The sequence below is a fragment of the Enoplosus armatus genome, chromosome 8 (assembly GCF_043641665.1).
Source record: "Enoplosus armatus isolate fEnoArm2 chromosome 8, fEnoArm2.hap1, whole genome shotgun sequence".
In the NCBI taxonomy this organism is placed as follows: domain Eukaryota; kingdom Metazoa; phylum Chordata; class Actinopteri; order Centrarchiformes; family Enoplosidae; genus Enoplosus; species Enoplosus armatus.
Window position 1 is genome coordinate 8,525,898 of NC_092187.1, and position 18,301 is coordinate 8,544,198.

An 18,301-nucleotide genomic window follows, 5' to 3' on the forward strand; every position below is an offset into this window, starting at 1 on the left:
TTTCTCTCCAAGAATTGGATAAGAGGATACCACATCTGTGCGTTTAGCACAAAGCTGGAGCTAGGGGGCGATTAGCCTAGCTTAGCATAGAGACTGAAACTAGCTAGCCTGTGTCTCCACAAAGTAAGGATGGATAAAGCCAGGCTAGCTGCTTGGCTAGTTGCCTCCTGCCTCTAGCTCTGTAGTTAATGCATAAACATGAGAGTGGTATACATTTTCAATCTAACTTTCAGAAAGGACGCAAATGAAGACCTACCCGACATAACATATAGGCAACATGTTTTTGTAAAACCCAATACTTGGCTTACCTTAATAGGACAATACGTTGAGGCTAATCATGTGTTTGAACATCATGTGCTATCTGACAACACTGTAGGCACATCAGTTTATACACTCATTTAATTTATATCACTTTTAAAATCTGTTGCACAAACATAGACAGCTATTTAAAATATTACATTTTAAATTAAAAATATTGAGAAAGAATACAGGCTATCACCATCATTCTACATGAGCAACTTTATAGGTTGACTTCTACTTCGGTCATTTTAATTATTACTCCTCTTTAGACCCCCTCCAGACTTGTTTGAAGACATATACAAGTACTCTTGTTTGAATAATAATCTGTGTCTGGTATGTTTTGTTTTTTTGACAAAAAAGTTCAATTAACAAGTTGAAAATTCTCAAAAGAACATCTCACAGAATCTGTCAATATATGCAAATATTTTTCATTTGAAAAGTTTAACTGCCGACACAAGATGTCTCCTGCTTCACTGAAAACATTCTCAGTGTATATGTGCTGGACATTTCGGGTTTCCAGGTCACATGCATGTCAAGTTGCATGTTGAAATATAATTGGCTTTCAAATTAGTTGTGATGTCATAAAATCAAGCTCATATGCACATGTCTTAAACTCAGATTTAAAGTCAGCACAGAGTAACTTTCCCCCTTCAGCGGATGAATGTGAAAACTTTCTTCAAGCGTCAAACCTGATGCACACACATTGTTCTGCACAGGGAAGTTCAAACACCCAAGTGAGGTAACAATCAGAAAATCACATTTTTAAGTGGAGGACTTTAAAAATATTTCAGCATTTTCCACTCCCGCAAATAAGCATAATTTTATTTTGAAAACAACAGAGCAGGTGTGTCTTCAGTCTTCTTAGCACCCTCCTTCCAAATGATAGCAAATAAGCACACCTGCTGTTCCTTCTTGTATGAAACATTTACCACCCAACAGCCAACTGAGTACTTTCATTTTGCTGTCTGGCTGCAGCAGCAGGTTATCGGCGGCGCTTTTCTGGCGTCTGCAGTGGAACAAGAAGATAAGCAGTGAAAGCAGAAAGGGCAGGAAAGGAGTTGTCACCACCACAGCCAACTGTTGACGACAATATGGCCAATAGGGGGGATGTGATATAAGCAAAGTAAGTTTATAGTCAATAGTACAACACACCTGCACAAGCATGGGAAACGCAGTGAGTGTGATCCCTAAAATAAGACAAGAGGCAGTGGCTTTAATCAGACAAGACAGCTTTGGACGTTTATTAATTCATATGGACTGAATGACATTTGTGACCCAAGATTATCTTGACACACACACACACGCACACACAAAGCCCACCAGAGAGACACACAAAGAAGTAAGATTCCACGAGCCCTTAAAACTGTCCAGTAAAATAGCTTTCATCTCACAATATCAAATCCATACAGTATTTTCTTTTTTAACCAATCCTGACATAAAATGTAAACATTTCAAAGAACACAGTCTGGAGTTTCCATCACATGTAAACTGCAGAGAGCTCCATTGACTTGATACCAAATCCATGTTTATAGTGCTAAAGTGTGGATTTTTGCACTCTCTAGTGACCATGTGTGGGAACATCATTGTGTAAAATCCATTTGGGTTTCACAGTTGTGCTAAGACGCCAATGCAAAGTATCCTTTTCATCTATTAAGAATTGCAAAAATAATAATTTAAGATATTTTGCATATAGGTATAAAAACACTGTTGTTGTTTTTTTTTTATCTCTGACTCAGATTGTATATAAGAGGGTAACATTTTTAATTACAGCTCCTGTATCACTTGAGTTTTCACATTAATGGTGCAGTGAGAAAGTACAATGTGGAGAATTTCGAGGCAGAAAAAATACAAATGACAAATACTTCAGAATAATCGCAAAACTGAGGAAAGGCTTTAAGTTGCACATCTGCCACAAACCTAAACTTTTTTTCAACAGTCTGAAGAAAGCAGCTTATTTTTTTAAGATTCATTTTGTTCCGTTACAGTATAAGAAGTAGTCTGATAACATAAAGGAGCTGTAATATTAACTGTTACTGAATACAGTACTTCTGTCTCAACTTTTTTATTGCACAAAACATGAAGCTTGTAGGAGCCTCACTGACCAGCCTCATCTACTGCATTTAACGCCTTCTTCTTACTTTTTGGCCACATTTCCCCCCTGCCCACAGTCCTCCCCATCTCCTCCCCAGTTCAGTACATCCAGTATTTCAGTCTTTTCCCCCATTTTGTTGATTTCACCTGCCATGTCGGGCGCTTTTTAAACTGAGGGTTGAGTCTGATTAGAATCTGGGTATGGTACAAGTGAAAATTTGGTCTGCAAATGTTTTCAGGCGTTTGGTAATGATCGAACTCAGATACTGAACCAAATGCATCAGTTGTGACCACCACCAAACTCCACCTCACCCCACCCTCCACACCAATTAGTCGATCATCTTTATGACATTCCTCCATTACTCCCAAAAAATATCTGTATATCCTGATTTACCCTCTTCTTCTTCCAACCTCTTTTTTCCCCTTAACCCTGATCGGACCTCACCACCCCCCCACCCCCCACCCCTCCCTCCCTCTCTCTGATGGGTACAGGACACCAAACACATGAAAAAGGGGTCAGGGTCTTTTCCCTGCAACAGAATGAATTTGGCACATGATGATCAATGGCCCAAGTCCCCCCCGAGGTGAGTGAGGGCGGGATCATTTGAGTCCCTCGTCTGTGCTCTTGAACATGAGAATGGCGTTGGAGATCTTGAGGGCGGGGCCTAGCTTGATGCTCATGATCTTCACAATGTCGGTCTGGGTCAGCAGCAGGAAGGCCTCACCGTCAATCATCTGGGGAGACGCAGAAATAACAGTGGTGATATAACTAAAAGGTTTCACCTACCGTGGGTACTCATGGGGGGTGAACAAAATGACAGAAATACCTCATAATAAAATACAATATCCCTGCAGATAATACCGAAGATAATACCTTTTTTTAGATGGTTTTAGTGTTTATAGTGTTCAACAAATATCCATGTCATGTGTACAGTCAGTGTTAACTGAACTGCTTACAGTGGTGGAATAAGTATTCAGACCCTTTACTTAAGTAAAAATACCAATACAACAAAGTAAAAATACTCTATTATAAGTAAAAGTCCTGCATTAAAAATCCTACTTAAGTAAAAGTACAGACGTATTATCAGCAAAATATACTTAGTAAGTATCAAAAGCAAAATTACTCATTCTGCAGACAAACCGGCCCCTGTGACTGACATATATAAGTAGCATTTTACTGTTGTAGTTGAGTTGAGGTAGAGCTAGTCTTAACTAACTTATATTCAGTAAGGTATTTTAGTCCAGTGGTTCCCAACCTAGGTCACTGTCACAAGATAAATCTGAGGGGTTGTGAGATGATTAATGGGACAGGAAATAAGAAAAAGTGTATTCATTTTTTGTAAATTTTCTCGAATCTGTTTTTTGTGAAATATTGGATAATTTGACCTATTTGGGCCTCGAACAGTGATTTAAATGAAACCATCTGAGGAGCTTAGAGGGAAACTGCTGCTAATAACTCATAGACATCTGAAATGTGACAAGGGGCCTCAATCAGGTATTGTTTTTTTTGTAAGGTTGATTTAATCTTTAACAATGCTTTGTATTTTATCTCAAAAGTAAAAAGTAACCATATCTGTCAAATAAATGTAGTGAAGTAAAAAGTACAACGTTTCAGTCTAAAATGTAGTGTAGTAGTATAAACTAACGTACAAGTACCTCCATTATACTTAAGTACAATACTTAGTTAATAACCACCAGTGACTGCTTATCTGGCAGTTGCAAACATGGCATAATTATGTGATAATGCAACAGTACAAGTGTCAAAAATCATGCTGACATGCCAAACACAGGAGGGTGACATCAGCAAATAATATTTTATCCACAGACACTTGGTCTCACCTCTTCTTTGAAGAGACGAGCCTGTTCTTCACAGCCGATTAGATTCTGGACAAACCTGAAGACCTGAAGCACAAACACACCAGATTTTCAAATAATCAAAACAAACAGAGAGGTCAGAAAAGCCAGAGAAAGAAAATAAATATGTAGGTAAGTGATGAGGTTTGCTCACCTCCTCAACGCCCCATGCCGCCACCTGGCTGGCGTGAATGCCCTGAACGCCGGGCAGCAGCTTACAGTGCTGCTCCCAGCACAGAGACAGAGTCCTGTCTGACTGACTGCTCAGAGCTGACATGAACAGAGACGGATACACGCCCTCTGAGGACATGTCTGAGGACAAACACAAAAACACTGGATTCAGCTGTTGTTGATTTATGATTACTTGCACAGTTATTTCAGATTGAAACTGCCAACAGGTCTTTTTCATGGCAGACATTCAACATTTTCAAAAATTGGGTGTTGTGCCAGACTGTGTTACATCTCTGGATAGATATGAGTCCGAGGCGACATTCACACTTGCAGGTGGCATTGAGCTTTCCACTGAAATCCATAATAAGCTCCTTAAGGCAGGATAGGGCTACAGGTTTGACAGACTGACACCCCTGAAGCTGCAGAGTGAAATCCTCTCATCAAATTGGGATATGTATAGTGCATTTAAAAAACTCACTCTGGTAGTCTCTCTGCTGGTTCTTTCTGTATTTGGGAGGACGGCCAATCCTGAAAACAGAGGAAAAGATAAATTTTGGGCAAAAGCAAACATACATGCATGCGTACACACACTTTTACCTGCCACGGTAATGGGTCTTCTTGGTCCTCTGGCCAAAGAAGAGGTTCCTCTTGCACTCTGAGTCGGACAGGTCGGCCTTCAGCCTGCCCTGGTTACGTTCAGCCAATGGGCAGCCAGATATGCAGTGATGGGCAGTGAAACGACCGGTTACATGACCTGAACCATCGCAACCAGGAGTTGGACACTTCCTATTTCAAAGAGAGAGCCCACCCACCCCCCAAGTGCATTTTAAGAAGATGTACGATCAACTCATTACGTCAATGTTTTCTACAGCTCAAAATTGATGATATGTATTTTGAATGGTTGGCCCTGCAGAACAAAGCCTCTGTTAAATGGCCGGATGATAGAGTTGAGTTCAGTGCTGACCTGTTGTGGAAGCTGTACTTGTTGGCTCTGGGGTGGCTGATGGGTTTACAGGGAACAGAGGAGGGGTAGGTGGACTGACCCGTAGCAGGCAGCTCCCTCACACCTATGTACATTCAAATACAGACAGATGAACCCTCACATGTGCACACGTGACGTTCACAAACCCTCTTGTGATGCTGCAGTATATAAGAGCCTATAGCCAACAAGGGGTGTAAATGCTGAGAGGACATTTTCACTTGTCACAGAGGGAAAAGCACAGGTGTTAATGATAAAAACAATGACAGCTCAGTTCTATTAAAGTGTCCCAATAAGCCTGCACAATACCAGGACCCTGAAACTGAAGCAGCTAAATGGAGTCCAGCCATCATTCATTCTTTTTCAAAGGCTTGTTTACAGCAATACACATTGATAATGACACACATGTATAAGCAACATCCAAGAAACTGGCAATAACAAGAAGAATTAATAAACAATGTAAAAATAAATCAATCCATTGATATATAGATCACATTTAAAAAAGAATAAATAACAACATAGATGAATCAATGTAAAGCTCAATAGCAACAGAGTAAATGGTGGAATTTATACATCAATGGCAGGATAGTTTTTCCTGGGAAATAAAAAGGTGTATTCACAGAATTTAACTGCAAACAATGACACAAACAGGTGTACACATACCTTTTGTTTTTTAAAATGGGGTTTCTCATTTCAATAATTTACCAACTGCATCCCCATTTGCTTTTCTATTTGCCAATTTAATTCCTATTTACATGACACTGGGGCCTTGCAGGGGCTACAGTTTTCAAAGTCAAACATAATATTTTTGTATGATTTAATGCTAGCAATCAAGAATAATTTAGATTTGATATTTGAGGAAAATCAACTTCCAGTTTAGGTACACAGAGTGAAGTGTTGCTTGTTACCATGTGGCGGCTGTGTTTTGGCGTCCCGTGGGGCAACTTTGAGCGGGTGAGCAGTTGCCTCACACCAGCCTGCTGGGTGGATGTCGGGGTGATCTGAGTCCATCCACTCATCATAGACATGACTCCAGCCATCATAATGGACCTGACGGACGGAGAGAGATAGAGCTATAACACATTAAAAAAAAAAATAGACTACATGCACACACACTCAAAATGCACACAGCTACACTTGGGTAATAGGGTAATAATAATAATGGGTCCAGGGTTGGTTATAAAGATGTACATCAAAGTATCAGTATAAGCTCTTATTCCAGCAGGCACATCAAAACCATTAGCCCCGACTGACAAGTCGGCTTGGTTAAAGCTGCGATGGACGTGAGGGAGCACATACAAGATCATAACCTTCATGACCGTCATAAAAGACGTTAAATACTTAAATGTTCAATAATACAAGCTGACAACACACACACACACACACACACACACACACACACACACACAGAGTATTACCTTAATGCGATGAGTGTCGACCTCCTCCACTGTAGCCACTCTGATCAGACCAGGACTTCTCTTGTCCACGGCCTCCAGTTTCATCTGAGGCTGGAAACTGTGGGCCGCACGCTGCAGAGGGTGATCGGAAAACACATGAACTTAAATTTAAAAAACATGTCAAACATACTTTCCACATAGCATTGGCTTTACTTGCAACAAACCTCATTTCTAGTATTTAATTGCTATGTTTTTATGCTACTTTGGTTGTATTTTTGGGGCCTTTTACTAGAGATGTTACAGTATAGAGATGACAGCAAATGAGGAGAGAAAGATAGAAAATGACATGTAACAAAGGTGGTTGGCATCTTAAGATGTAGTATTTAGTATCTGTTATATAAAAGTCACACGTAAACTGTGCCTAACGTATTTACTGCAGTCAGCTGTGATGACATTCATGAAATACCGTAAGTAACCGATATGACTGGATCAAAACATGAATCTCATTATTTGTAATTACTCTTGACATTTTCAGTTTCTTAACTCTGGCTTTGCTCACACCACAGAGCCACGCTGCAGTTAAACTAGAGGCCCAAGTTTAAAAATAGATCATTTATTCTTTGTTCTCACCACTTTAAAGGCGTCAGCGGCCACCGCCTTGGAACCTGTCTCCTCCAGGTAGCGAGACCAGGAGAATCGGCCCTGGTCTGGGTAATCTGGTGTAGCAGGAAATTACTTCACATCAGTCAGTGAAAACAAACATAAACATTCGTCTCCTCCATGCTACCTTGCACATTTTAGCTTGGTTCCCTCACAGGTTGCCCATTATCCTTCTTATCCTTCTTATTTGTGTAATTTGAGCTCATCTTTGTGATTATGTTAAAGTACATCCTGTAAAACCCTTTAAAAAAACTTTAACATGTACATTTCAGGTATTTTCATGTTTATGTATAGTGTGTGTTTACTGTATTTATTGTCCTTAATCACAGTTTAATAGAAATGAAAGGAACAAAAGGACAAGAGGGATAGTTGGGCAGTGTTGTTTTCAAAATGAATGACCCATGGTATGACAATGAACATGATTAAATGAATGATCAACAGGGAACACACTGGTCACCTTGGGGTGGTGTTAGGGGGAGGTTCCTCTCCTGGCACCAACCAATAGGGTGAATGTATGGACTGCTGGAATCACACCTGCATATTTTGACAAACAACAACAACAACAACAACAACAACAACAACAAAACAACGTTGACTTATAATAAACATTTCAGAGAGTTTAAAAGCAAAATTGGTAGAGGCAGGAATGATGTGAGAGATAATAAACAAGCAATGCTGCAGTTTGATATTTTCATTATAAGAAAGAGTTATCAGTCTGTGCAAGAACAATAACTGGCGAGTTTTAGAGCTGCTGACCTTGATGATGGAACAGTCTTTACTGAGGATTTCGCTGATGCTTACTTAAAGCTTCGTACTAACACTGAATCAAATAACTACATGTAATATAAAATGCCTCTCTCATGATGACAACCCCAGAGAATGATAATCCAACTGTACAGCTCTACTGTACTTGTTAGCTCATTGTTTTGGGTTTATGTCACCTTTACTATCTGGTTCAGTCTTTGTGCCATTATTAACCTTGTTTCCACCAGAAGCAGGCAGCACGTTTCAACAAACAAAATCCTGTATGCTATATAAGAAAGTATACGACAGACACAGTTAGCAAAAAGCTAGTGAAGAAAGCGGAGCATCTAACGGTGAAAGAGTCCACTATTTTTCTTAGGAGCTAAAAGGAAAGTAAATACCAAACTTACATTCATCAGGGGAACAAAAACAAAATGAATGTTACTGTTTCGGCTGTTTTGATAATATTCTAGCCAAAGCACCTTTATATGGTGATATATCATGGGTGTCAGTCAGTTGTTCTTCCCCTTAGTAGCCACATTTAGATTAACGCAGCCTCACTACATCTGCAGTTTGGTTAATTTGGTCCGGAAAACCAAGGGAAAGATTTATGACATTGTGGACTTTAAGTTCTGGTCCTCACACTGTCTTTTTACAAATGAACCAGGAGCTGCATCCCTTGTGTTTTTGAGGCTCACCAGTAGTCGTATGTGTCATCCCAGTTGTCAAAATGGACCAGGAAACGGTCGTCCACCACGTCAGTGACGGTTGCTACACAGATGAGGGAGGGGTTCATGCGGTCGACGGCCTCCAGCTTCATTCCTATCTCGAAACTGCACTTCACATCGATCTAAACAGAAAGCAGAAATATTAGAAATTACATGACAAGTGCACATAAGTAGAGACAGACAGGGCTGTGGACTAGCTGGTAAATGATGTGAAAGTTATACAGAAACTGTTGAAAAATGAGTTGTACTGTTTCTGAATGTGTTTAGATTAAAAAAGCGACAGATTGCTTCAGTTTGATATATTGAATCTTGAACGCTGCAAGCATTAAACATTAGCGTGCAGAAAGAAGTCAACATCAACCCAAACAAGCATAAAGCTTTATGCTGTCCTTGCATTAAATATTAATATCAAAACCAATATCAGACAGGATGTTAGGCCTGACTTTGGCATTCTTATTTTGGTACTTTTGGTCTTCAACTATCACCATCTACTCAAAGGCAAGTCAAGTCAGTGTTTTCTGAGGGAGATAGTAGGTGCAAACTGTTTAAAAGAAACTTTTTATTATAAATGCTTCTCATAGGATCTGGAGTTTTTCCCAGCCCTAAATCATTCACCTCATCCATTCATGCTTGTAGATAATACAACTACCGTATATTATATAGTGGCAGTTACCCTCCCAGGACTGGCAAAGAGTTCTTTGGAAGCCACTTGTGCTTTAGTCATTCTCAGGTAGTTGGTCCAGGTAAACTCCTCCTCTTTACAGCCTGCGGAAAAGACAGAAATACAGAGAGAAGATTAAATAGATTCATATTTTGGGAAAACAGCCCAACATTTAAAGAAATAGTTTGATATTTTGTTTTCTTGCAGAGGGTTAGATGAGAGGATTGATACTACAGTTACAGCTAGGAGATGGTAAACCTAGCTTAGCATAAATACTGGAAACAGGTGGAAACAGCTAACCTGGCTCTGAAAGGTCACCTCTAAAACTCACTTATTAACACTTTATATCTTGTACAAAAAATGGTGGAGTCTTGATGTCACTATGAGGTTGCCAGGCAACCAGCAGAGACTCCACAATGTTACTGCACCTGGCCAGGAAATAGTCCCGCACATGTTTTAAAATTGCTGCTGTGATAAAATCACAATGTGTCATTTTTACGGACAAAAGAAAACAGATATAACGTGTTAGTGAGTTTTTGGACAGAGCCAGGCTAACTGTTTCCAGTCTTTATGCTAAGATGAGCAAACTGGCTATTTACAGACATAAGAGTGGTAACAATCTTCTCATGTAACCCTCGGCAAAAAAGTAAATTAGTGTATTTCCCAAAACATCGAGCTATTACTGACAATTTTTGTCCATGCTATTTTGTTCTATTTAGATTCTATTTGGGGTTTGTTCTTTCATGGCGTCACCTCTGACCTTTGGGAGTGTGCAGTTTGTGTCCTGTGCTCTCACACCAGCCGGCAGGGTGGATGTCGGGGGAGTTGGCATTCACCCAGAAGTCGTGGCAGTCAGAGTAGCCGTCAAAATGGAGCCGCAGACGGTAACCACAGACCTGCGTGATGACATGATACATTACAGAAACAAGCGCAGGCTGGAGAACGGCGACACCGAGCAGAACTCCTCCTGCGTGCAAAGCAGTATGTGAGTGAACGGCGACTTTTAATCCTAAATAATCAGCCTGGCCATTAAGCTCCATCAACCGTGTTAATGGACGTCTGGCTCACCTCAGCCACAGTGAGGACGAAGTACATGGACGGATGCTGCGGGTCGATGCCCTCCAGCTTCATCCCCTGTTTGAAGCCGTTCTTCACCGTTGGGACTCTCTGGGACTGGACACACGGGATAAAAGAGTAGAAATACTTCAGCACAGACACACACAGATATTAAAATAAAATGAAGTGAAAACGAACGATCCTTGTGGGGAAATTGGATTAGGACAAAGAACAAAGGGAAGATCAGAACACAGCAAACGAGTGGAGATTGCAGCGCTTTTATCATTCTCACACTACGTATAGTGTTTTTTACTCTATTTCTCCTAAAACAGAAAGTCTCTTCAAGACAAGGCTTGTATTGCAAAATGTTTAGATTGTTAGAGAAATAAATAACTTAAACTAAACTTAAAATAAAACCACACTACATCACAGTCTAAAACAGAATACAAATATTAATGTATGCCCTCACCCGCATACATTACTTCCTCCCAGGTAAATTAACATTTCTCATTTCCAATGCTGCACTATTTTTTCACTCAGGGCCATAGATTTGTCCCTGTGCTATACGTAGAGCAGCAGCGTTAGTAAAAGAAGCAGTAAACAACCCTTTGTATACATGGTAACCCTGTGTGTACATGGCACGAGCTCAGGCTGAAGCTACAGTGTGAATATTAAACTCAAACATACCTCTTGGAAAAGCTTGTTGGGTGCAGCAACAGCTTTGCTTTCCTCCAGATACTGAGCCCACGTCCACTGCTCTGTCTTACTGTCTCCGGCTTCACCGAAAATACAAATTAAGCAGTTAGTTGATTGATACATGCAACGTGCGTTACAGCAACATATTACTAGAACACAAGGTCAAACTGAAGGAAACAGGGAGAGGACAGGAATTTAATGAGCAGAAGACAGAAAATAAGTCAGGAAGGAGGAAAGAAACAGATTCCCTGAGCAGATAATGTTAGAAGATCCTGTAATATGACACACAAGTTCTAAAGAATCAGAAATACTTTATTGATCCCCGGGGGGAAATTATACCATTTCAAGTAAAATATAACTTTGAGTTAAATTTCCACTACAACACCATATTAGCAAATCTTCTACCTGTCCTGTCTACAGGGAAAAGACTGGATGAAATAACACGATCACTTGACACTATAACACAATTCAATGCAGCAGCCACATGATAAACCCACAATTTGTAGGTCATAATTTGTGGTGTTGTTGCATGAAATTGTATGATATGGTCAGGGATAAGTTACTATGACTTGCCTTGACATTGTAAGGTGTAAGTAAAGGGAGAGGAGGGAGAGAAAAACAGATTGTACCGTACAGCAAACAAATGAGCAAAGAAATGCAAAAAAGCATGAAAGATGATACAAGAGAAGTAAAAAACGATTAGTCCAACCTCCTCTGATGTGTCTGCCGTCTGCTTTAGAATCATCCATTTTCTCATCCTAAAAAAACAAAGAAGAGAAATTACACGAGCGTAAAGAATAGAAAGACAATATAGTTACTGAATTGGGGCAGATTTTTGCTAAGCAAACAAACATTTTGTATTTTTTGCAGGGACTATTTGACCATGGTCGGCTTCATCATATGGAGTATCATTTACCATGATACGCCATACTCATGCACATCTGACTAAACTCGTCAGATACGAAAACAAAACATCTGGTTGTCTCTGGAAGTTAAATGTAAATAACAACGCTGTCCCACCGTGCCTTCGATGTCCGAGTCTTCCTCAGAGGGACTCAGGTATTCCTTCCTCTTCCTCTTCCTCATGGGTTTCAGGTGATCTGGGTTAAGGGAGGAAACCCTCCCGCCTGCTGGCACCTTTTCTACCCCGACACTCCTCCTGAGGTGCAGAGAGGACAGACAGTGTTCCTCAAGTCTAAACAAATCACCAGACTGTCGTCTGTTAACTTATTTTCTATTTTCACGATATTTATTTCCATCTTGTACTCTCTATTGCAGGATTGATTTGGTTGTCCTTCACAGTTTCAGTGTATTCTATTTCAAACTTGTGCACAGTTTGTGATTTCTTGGTTTTCCCAGAATGCCTTCAGACAACCCCAAGTGCAGCGACAGTATGAGAGTGTGATAATCAAACACTGGCTCAAACACTGCTTGTAGTTAGCTAGCCAGTTAGTTAGTTAGTGAAAACATTTTGCACTGTTGCACAGTTTTTTTTTGGTTAAATTGTATTTCCTCTTCACATTTCACAACATTTTGCAACAGTTGCTCCTGTTAACACAACAAAAAAACACAATGGAGTCATGACATATACATACAACACAACAGTGCTGTTTGTCTACACAGCCATCAACACACCACAGGGTGCATGTTGCACCATCAAAGATACTAATACCTTTGTTTTCAACGCTCAAAGGACTCACTGGACTACACTCATTCATCTGCCACTAGTAGCAAGTAGTAGCAACACTTTGAAATGGCACATTTAATGAGGGAGTTGAGCATGAAAACAAGAAGAATACAAACCAAAAACAACAACAAAAAGAAAACATTGAGAAAATAGGAAAGTGTGCGTGAATGGTTGTGCTAGTGTACGTGTGTATGTAGTGACGCATGTGTGAGCTTAAAGGAGAAACAGCTGTTACCAACATACTTGTCAGTGATGGGCTCTCTGCGTAGCTCCTCTGTGTAGGTCCTCTGAGCTCTGGGATCATGGTTCTGTTGTCCCGGTCCAACCTGGACTTCAGGTTTGACCGAAACAAACCTCTCCGGTTCAACAGCTGAAGCTCTGACAGAGCCGACAGGAGCCGACACGTCTGACACATAAGGAACAGGCAAAGTCATGAAGAGGCTACAGACGAAGACTGGTGATGGCTAACTGGCTTTTATTTCCTTTATTTAATTCATGTGGATGCTGTTACACTTGCACTGTAACTGTATTCCTGGTCTATTTTTACTTTTGATTGTTTCCACTACTTATTGATCACTTCTATCAATTTTTCAGCTGGATTTGGATTTTTCCAACGTCTCAGTGATGCCTGCTAGATATTCTTTTAACATAAACCTGCAGCTGCACTCTCTTCACTTGTCAAGAGCTCTGCTGCAGCTGATGTAATTATCCCTCATTTCTGCTCAATACACACACTGGTGATCATTGCAAAGGGCATGCTGTGAAACATCTCAAATAACAGGGCAGCCATATATAGAAAGTAACAGTTGTTAACTAGCACGACACCTGCAAAACCAGCATACATACTCCTTTATTATTATCGATTATTCCTATCATACAAAAGCTATATTGATCTAAAACCAAAGCAAAGTATTATTTCGGGGTATTTCATTTCGTGGCAAGCATTAAAATTGGCAGCATCTGCTTCTGACATGTTTCCAGTGTTTCGGTGTGTGCAAAGTGAAAAGAACTACAGCATTTTGTGTTCAGTCCCTGACTTATGTAAGCATGACTCTACCTGGCTTGTCTGCTGGAGCACTTTCTGCGTCAGCGGATGTCCCAGAAGTCCCGGCTGCTGGTTCAGTGGCGCCGCTGCTGGTGGTCCCTGGGGTGATCAGTGTGCTCAGCGTCCCTACGTCACTCACACAGAACTACCACACACACACACACACACACACACACACACACACACACACACACACACACACACACACAGACAGACACACATACATGCATCAATGGATCCATCTGTCAAAATGTGTTTTGATGTTTTACCATGAATATTCAGCCCTATTTCTCCTAAAAACAGTCTGGAGTCTGGAGATAGAAATGTGATCATTTTAATGATTCAGGAGTTTAGTGATGTGTTATTCTGATGAGCAAATCACTGTTTAACTGGTAGTTTGGCTTTGTTACTGCAGCCTCCTTTATACCTGAACTAACCCAGTGGATCAAGTTCCAGTGCTTTAATTCCACTCACATAAAGGAAATGTACAGCAGAACAGCTACAAAGGGAATAGGTGTGTATTCACATTATATAACTATAAACATCTTAAGAGGGTCTTGGGTGCTTTTACACGTGTGAGTCACCCAACATACATATGCATGCAAATGCGTGAGGGCGTGCAGCAAGTGCACTGGGAGTGGATTGTCACTAATCAGCAATAAAGCTCTAATTGTTTACATTGTTGTTGGCATTTCTGCCTTCATATGAGAGTTGCCAGTTGAGACAGATAAGAAAATAAATGTCCAACAAACCCCAGATGTTATGAGCATTGCATTGTTTCCACATGCTACTTGGAACATCATTATCGTCGAAGGCTTAAAGAGTGATGACCAGTAAGATTAGAGGGGCTTGTTCATCCAGTATGGTTGGTATGTACCAATATGAGGGAAAATAAAAACATTAAATCATGAGCACATGGGACCCGGTACATAGTATTTTCACAGTGTCTATTTCAAATTCACTTCACAGTCCAGGTGGAAAATTCTACCCAGAAGCAGAGACGGACAACATAACAAAAAAATTGCAATGACACTCACTTACTTAAAATGACTTACTTACTGTTAGCTCCAAGGCTAAACTCGTGTAGTGAGCCAAATGCTTCAATCGCCTAAAAATCTGATGTACGTACTCCCAGTATATACAGTATATCTCTCCAGAGACTTGACGTCAATTTAATGGTTGAAACTCATCATGATTTTCATGATCTTTTCTTTATAGATTATTGTTTAATGAGTCGATTGTTTATTATGTAAAGTGTCAAAAGTCGTGACGAATGGTCAACACAGCATTTGTCGTTGTTTTTCATTTCATGACATAAGTGATGATGTTGATTTTCTCTGACAAACAGTCCAAAAAGATTCAATTAACCAAAATAGGCAGAAAGCAAGCAAACCTTCCCACTTTACATTTGGTATTATCACTTGATCAATTATTTTATGTATTTATCAATTATCAGATTCATTTTCTGTTAATACTCTAATCATATCAGCAATCAATTGATGTAATATGTATTTCAGAAGGGAATCTGTTGTGCATGTGACTGACGTGCACCTTGTTTAGTGTTATCTTGCTGCAGTTGATCTTGTGAACACAGGTTTCCAGTGTTGTGAGTTATTGTAATTGCTGTGGGAATAAGATCAATGAGACTTCGCCAAGAGAGCCACCAGAACGATCTATAAAGCTATTTAAGGGGGAAAAAAAGCGAACGAAAAATAGCTTGAAATCCTCTCTAAAGAAGATGCTGTGAGGGAACTGTGGCTTGTTGGAAGGAGAAAATATTGTATAATTTTAACAACACATGCTGACGCCAGAAACATCTCTTTACCTTGAGGTTGCTGCTGGGCAGGATGGCCATCCCCTCCTTCCACTCGAGGACGTGGACAATGCTACAAGCCCCGCCCACCTGTGCTGTCAGGGTGGGTGTGGCCGTCTCATTGGCCCGGCCTCCTTTACCTGGGTCTCCCACGGCAACAGCTGGAGTCACCTCTATTTTCTGATGGCTGGGAGCAGGAGCTGAGGAGAGAGATGCGTTCAGACTCATTAACTTTCTGCCTGAGCTCATCCAAGAGAGCACACTATCATTTGGTTTTACTTTATTTTATAGTTGCGCTATGTTGACCCTAACCCAAGTTATCCTTCAGCATTGCACTCCTGTAACATTGTCAGACTCAAAATGGACAGATTAACAAAGGATCAAAATAAATTGATTCAGCAAAACCAGATATATCATCTTTTTTATTCCACACATTCTTCTTCCATGTCAAAACCCGGTGCCTACATTACCCACAATGCAACTCGACTGCCGACAGTTCGGTCAGATGTTCAGTGTTATGCTGCTAGCTGCTGATGTAGCCTTGAGCTGCTAGCCTCAGGCAGAGATAAGGAGCTGGCTACAGAGGTCTGGTAAGATCACGTCTTTCTAAGTCCACACCCACAGATTTCTTTCATTTTCGGACTCCAGCCCCAAACGACGCTGACTCAAATGGCATCACTTGAGGCAATTTATCAGATTTCAGGCAGCTCCCTCTGGAGCCACAAAACGCCTTATACAACTTTTTTTCACATATGCAGTAGTGCTGTGCAAGACACGTTAATAAGCTTCTAAAATCTGTGGCGCTCCCCATTCAAGTTTCCAGTTTAACACTTTATTGCCGTGTTAATCAGGCAAATAGTCTTCATAGCAGAAATTTGTTTTTCAGTCGAGACACCATTACAACCGAATACGTATGTACATGTTGCATTTTCACATCAATATGAAAATACTGAGGCATACAGTAATTGTAAACAAAAAAAATGTCAGCTACTAACACCCTCTACACTGAAATTTACAAACATAGTGTACCATTACAGCAGGATAGATTGTCATTTAAATGCCACTCACAACTTTGCAGAGAGTTTTGTCAGACCAGAAGTCCAAAAACCCAAAGATATTCAGTTAACTAACATATGTGAATATTCAGTTAACTATTGTATGTGACACAGAGAAGCAGCACATCCTGCTATTTGAGAAGCTGGAACATGAGAATGTGCAGCACTTTTTTTTGCTTGGAAAATGATTTAAATGGTTAATCGATTATCAAAATATTTGCAGCTTATTTTTCTGTTGATCAATTATTTGACTAATCGTTACAGTTCTGGTGACAGGGTATTTTACTGATGTCATAGGTATAACCCTCAAGGCACCAGCCGGTCACATTGTACCCTCTGCATATCAAAGGATCCTGCCAAAATATCCTGACTTTGTTAATTAATCGACCTCTCATAAACCCACACCTGTGTTTTTAGACTCCAGGTGAGGACTTAAACATCTTATAGGGATCCTTTGATTAGGATATAATCCCAGAGAATGAGATGAAACATTATAGGTGTGACATTTTTTAGACTAATTAGTTATTAGTGTTTGCAAATAACGTTGTTCGCATAAAAGTTACGCTTGGGCTCACATCCCCAGGTTAAAGGATGGTCCCTCTAAACCCGTGTGGTCGCACTCAGACCTGTGCTCACCTGGTAGGAGGAAAGCCGTGGTGGTGTGAGGCTGGGGCCGAGCCTTCTTGGCCACACCATCACTCCCACAGATGAGGACGGCCTCGCTGGGGGACGAGGAGGATGGGTCCAAAGGGGTGCGATCGGGTTCTTTGGGTGGAGCCTCCATGTTCACTTTGGCACTCATAACGGTATTCCTGTCCCTTACTCCGGAGCGCTGGAAAGCAAAGAGTATGAAGAACAGTGCAAGGCAATGCTCTCTGGTGCACAGGACGAGGTCCAGTCCAAAATTGTCCTGGAAGTGTTAGGAAATGTTTTTCCTTATCTGAATCAAGGGTCTACAGATGGAGGGTTTTTACAGTGGTTTGATTTTGGTATTAATACAACGTACAGGAGGGCATCCATGAGAAGGGGACAATAACAAACAAAACAGGATAAGCAAAGAGCTGCTGGACCTGAGCCCACTTTGGTGCTTTACCAGTTCTGAACACATAATATATGACCACCATATTTACATTATTTGACAATAGACCCTCTGATAGGCATTTATATTTTCTGCCACCAATTTTTACTAAAATGGCTCTGAGACATATGGATCAAGATTTAACAAATGTGAAACTACAGGAGAAAGACTTTTTGAAACAAGATGAAATAAGTAACTTTTAAGAGTGCCATTTTACAGAATAGCAGAGCAGCGATGCCTTCCTCCATCAACAGCCATGACCCCGCGTGACTTTTTAACAGCCATC

At 40.5% G+C, this 18,301-nt stretch overlaps 1 protein-coding gene across 1 annotated transcript; it reads right to left on the reverse strand.

Annotated features, from left to right (window-relative positions):
• Positions 1-2,991: 2,991 nt before the first annotated feature.
• Positions 2,992-17,739, reverse strand: l3mbtl1 (L3MBTL histone methyl-lysine binding protein 1). The gene is made up of 21 exons (XM_070910409.1): positions 17,574-17,739; positions 15,895-16,082; positions 14,082-14,214; positions 13,268-13,430; positions 12,358-12,496; positions 12,047-12,095; positions 11,329-11,417; positions 10,654-10,758; positions 10,346-10,481; positions 9,598-9,689; positions 8,895-9,046; positions 7,910-7,986; positions 7,423-7,508; positions 6,814-6,924; positions 6,304-6,445; positions 5,381-5,483; positions 5,014-5,202; positions 4,895-4,944; positions 4,400-4,557; positions 4,231-4,293; positions 2,992-3,126 (listed from the first exon to the last, which is right to left on the reverse strand). The coding sequence occupies exons 1-21, from the start codon at positions 17,737-17,739 to the stop codon at positions 2,992-2,994; spliced, it is 2,526 nt and encodes an 841-aa protein (XP_070766510.1).
• Between the last annotated feature and the right edge of the window lie 562 nt (positions 17,740-18,301).

What these genes read in the sequence shown, in the direction of transcription:
- l3mbtl1 (XM_070910409.1), bottom strand. Translation starts at nt 17,739, where the DNA reads ATGAGTGCCAAAGTGAACATGGAGGCTCCACCCAAAGAACCCGATCGC. An exon ending in CACGGCTTTCCTCCTACCAG is followed by an intron (nt 16,083 to 17,573) that starts GTGAGCACAGGT and finishes CTCTCTCCTCAG; the next exon opens with CTCCTGCTCCCAGCCATCAG. An exon ending in ACTCGGACATCGAAGGCACG is followed by an intron (nt 12,096 to 12,357) that starts GTGGGACAGCGT and finishes TTGTTTTTTTAG; the next exon opens with GATGAGAAAATGGATGATTC.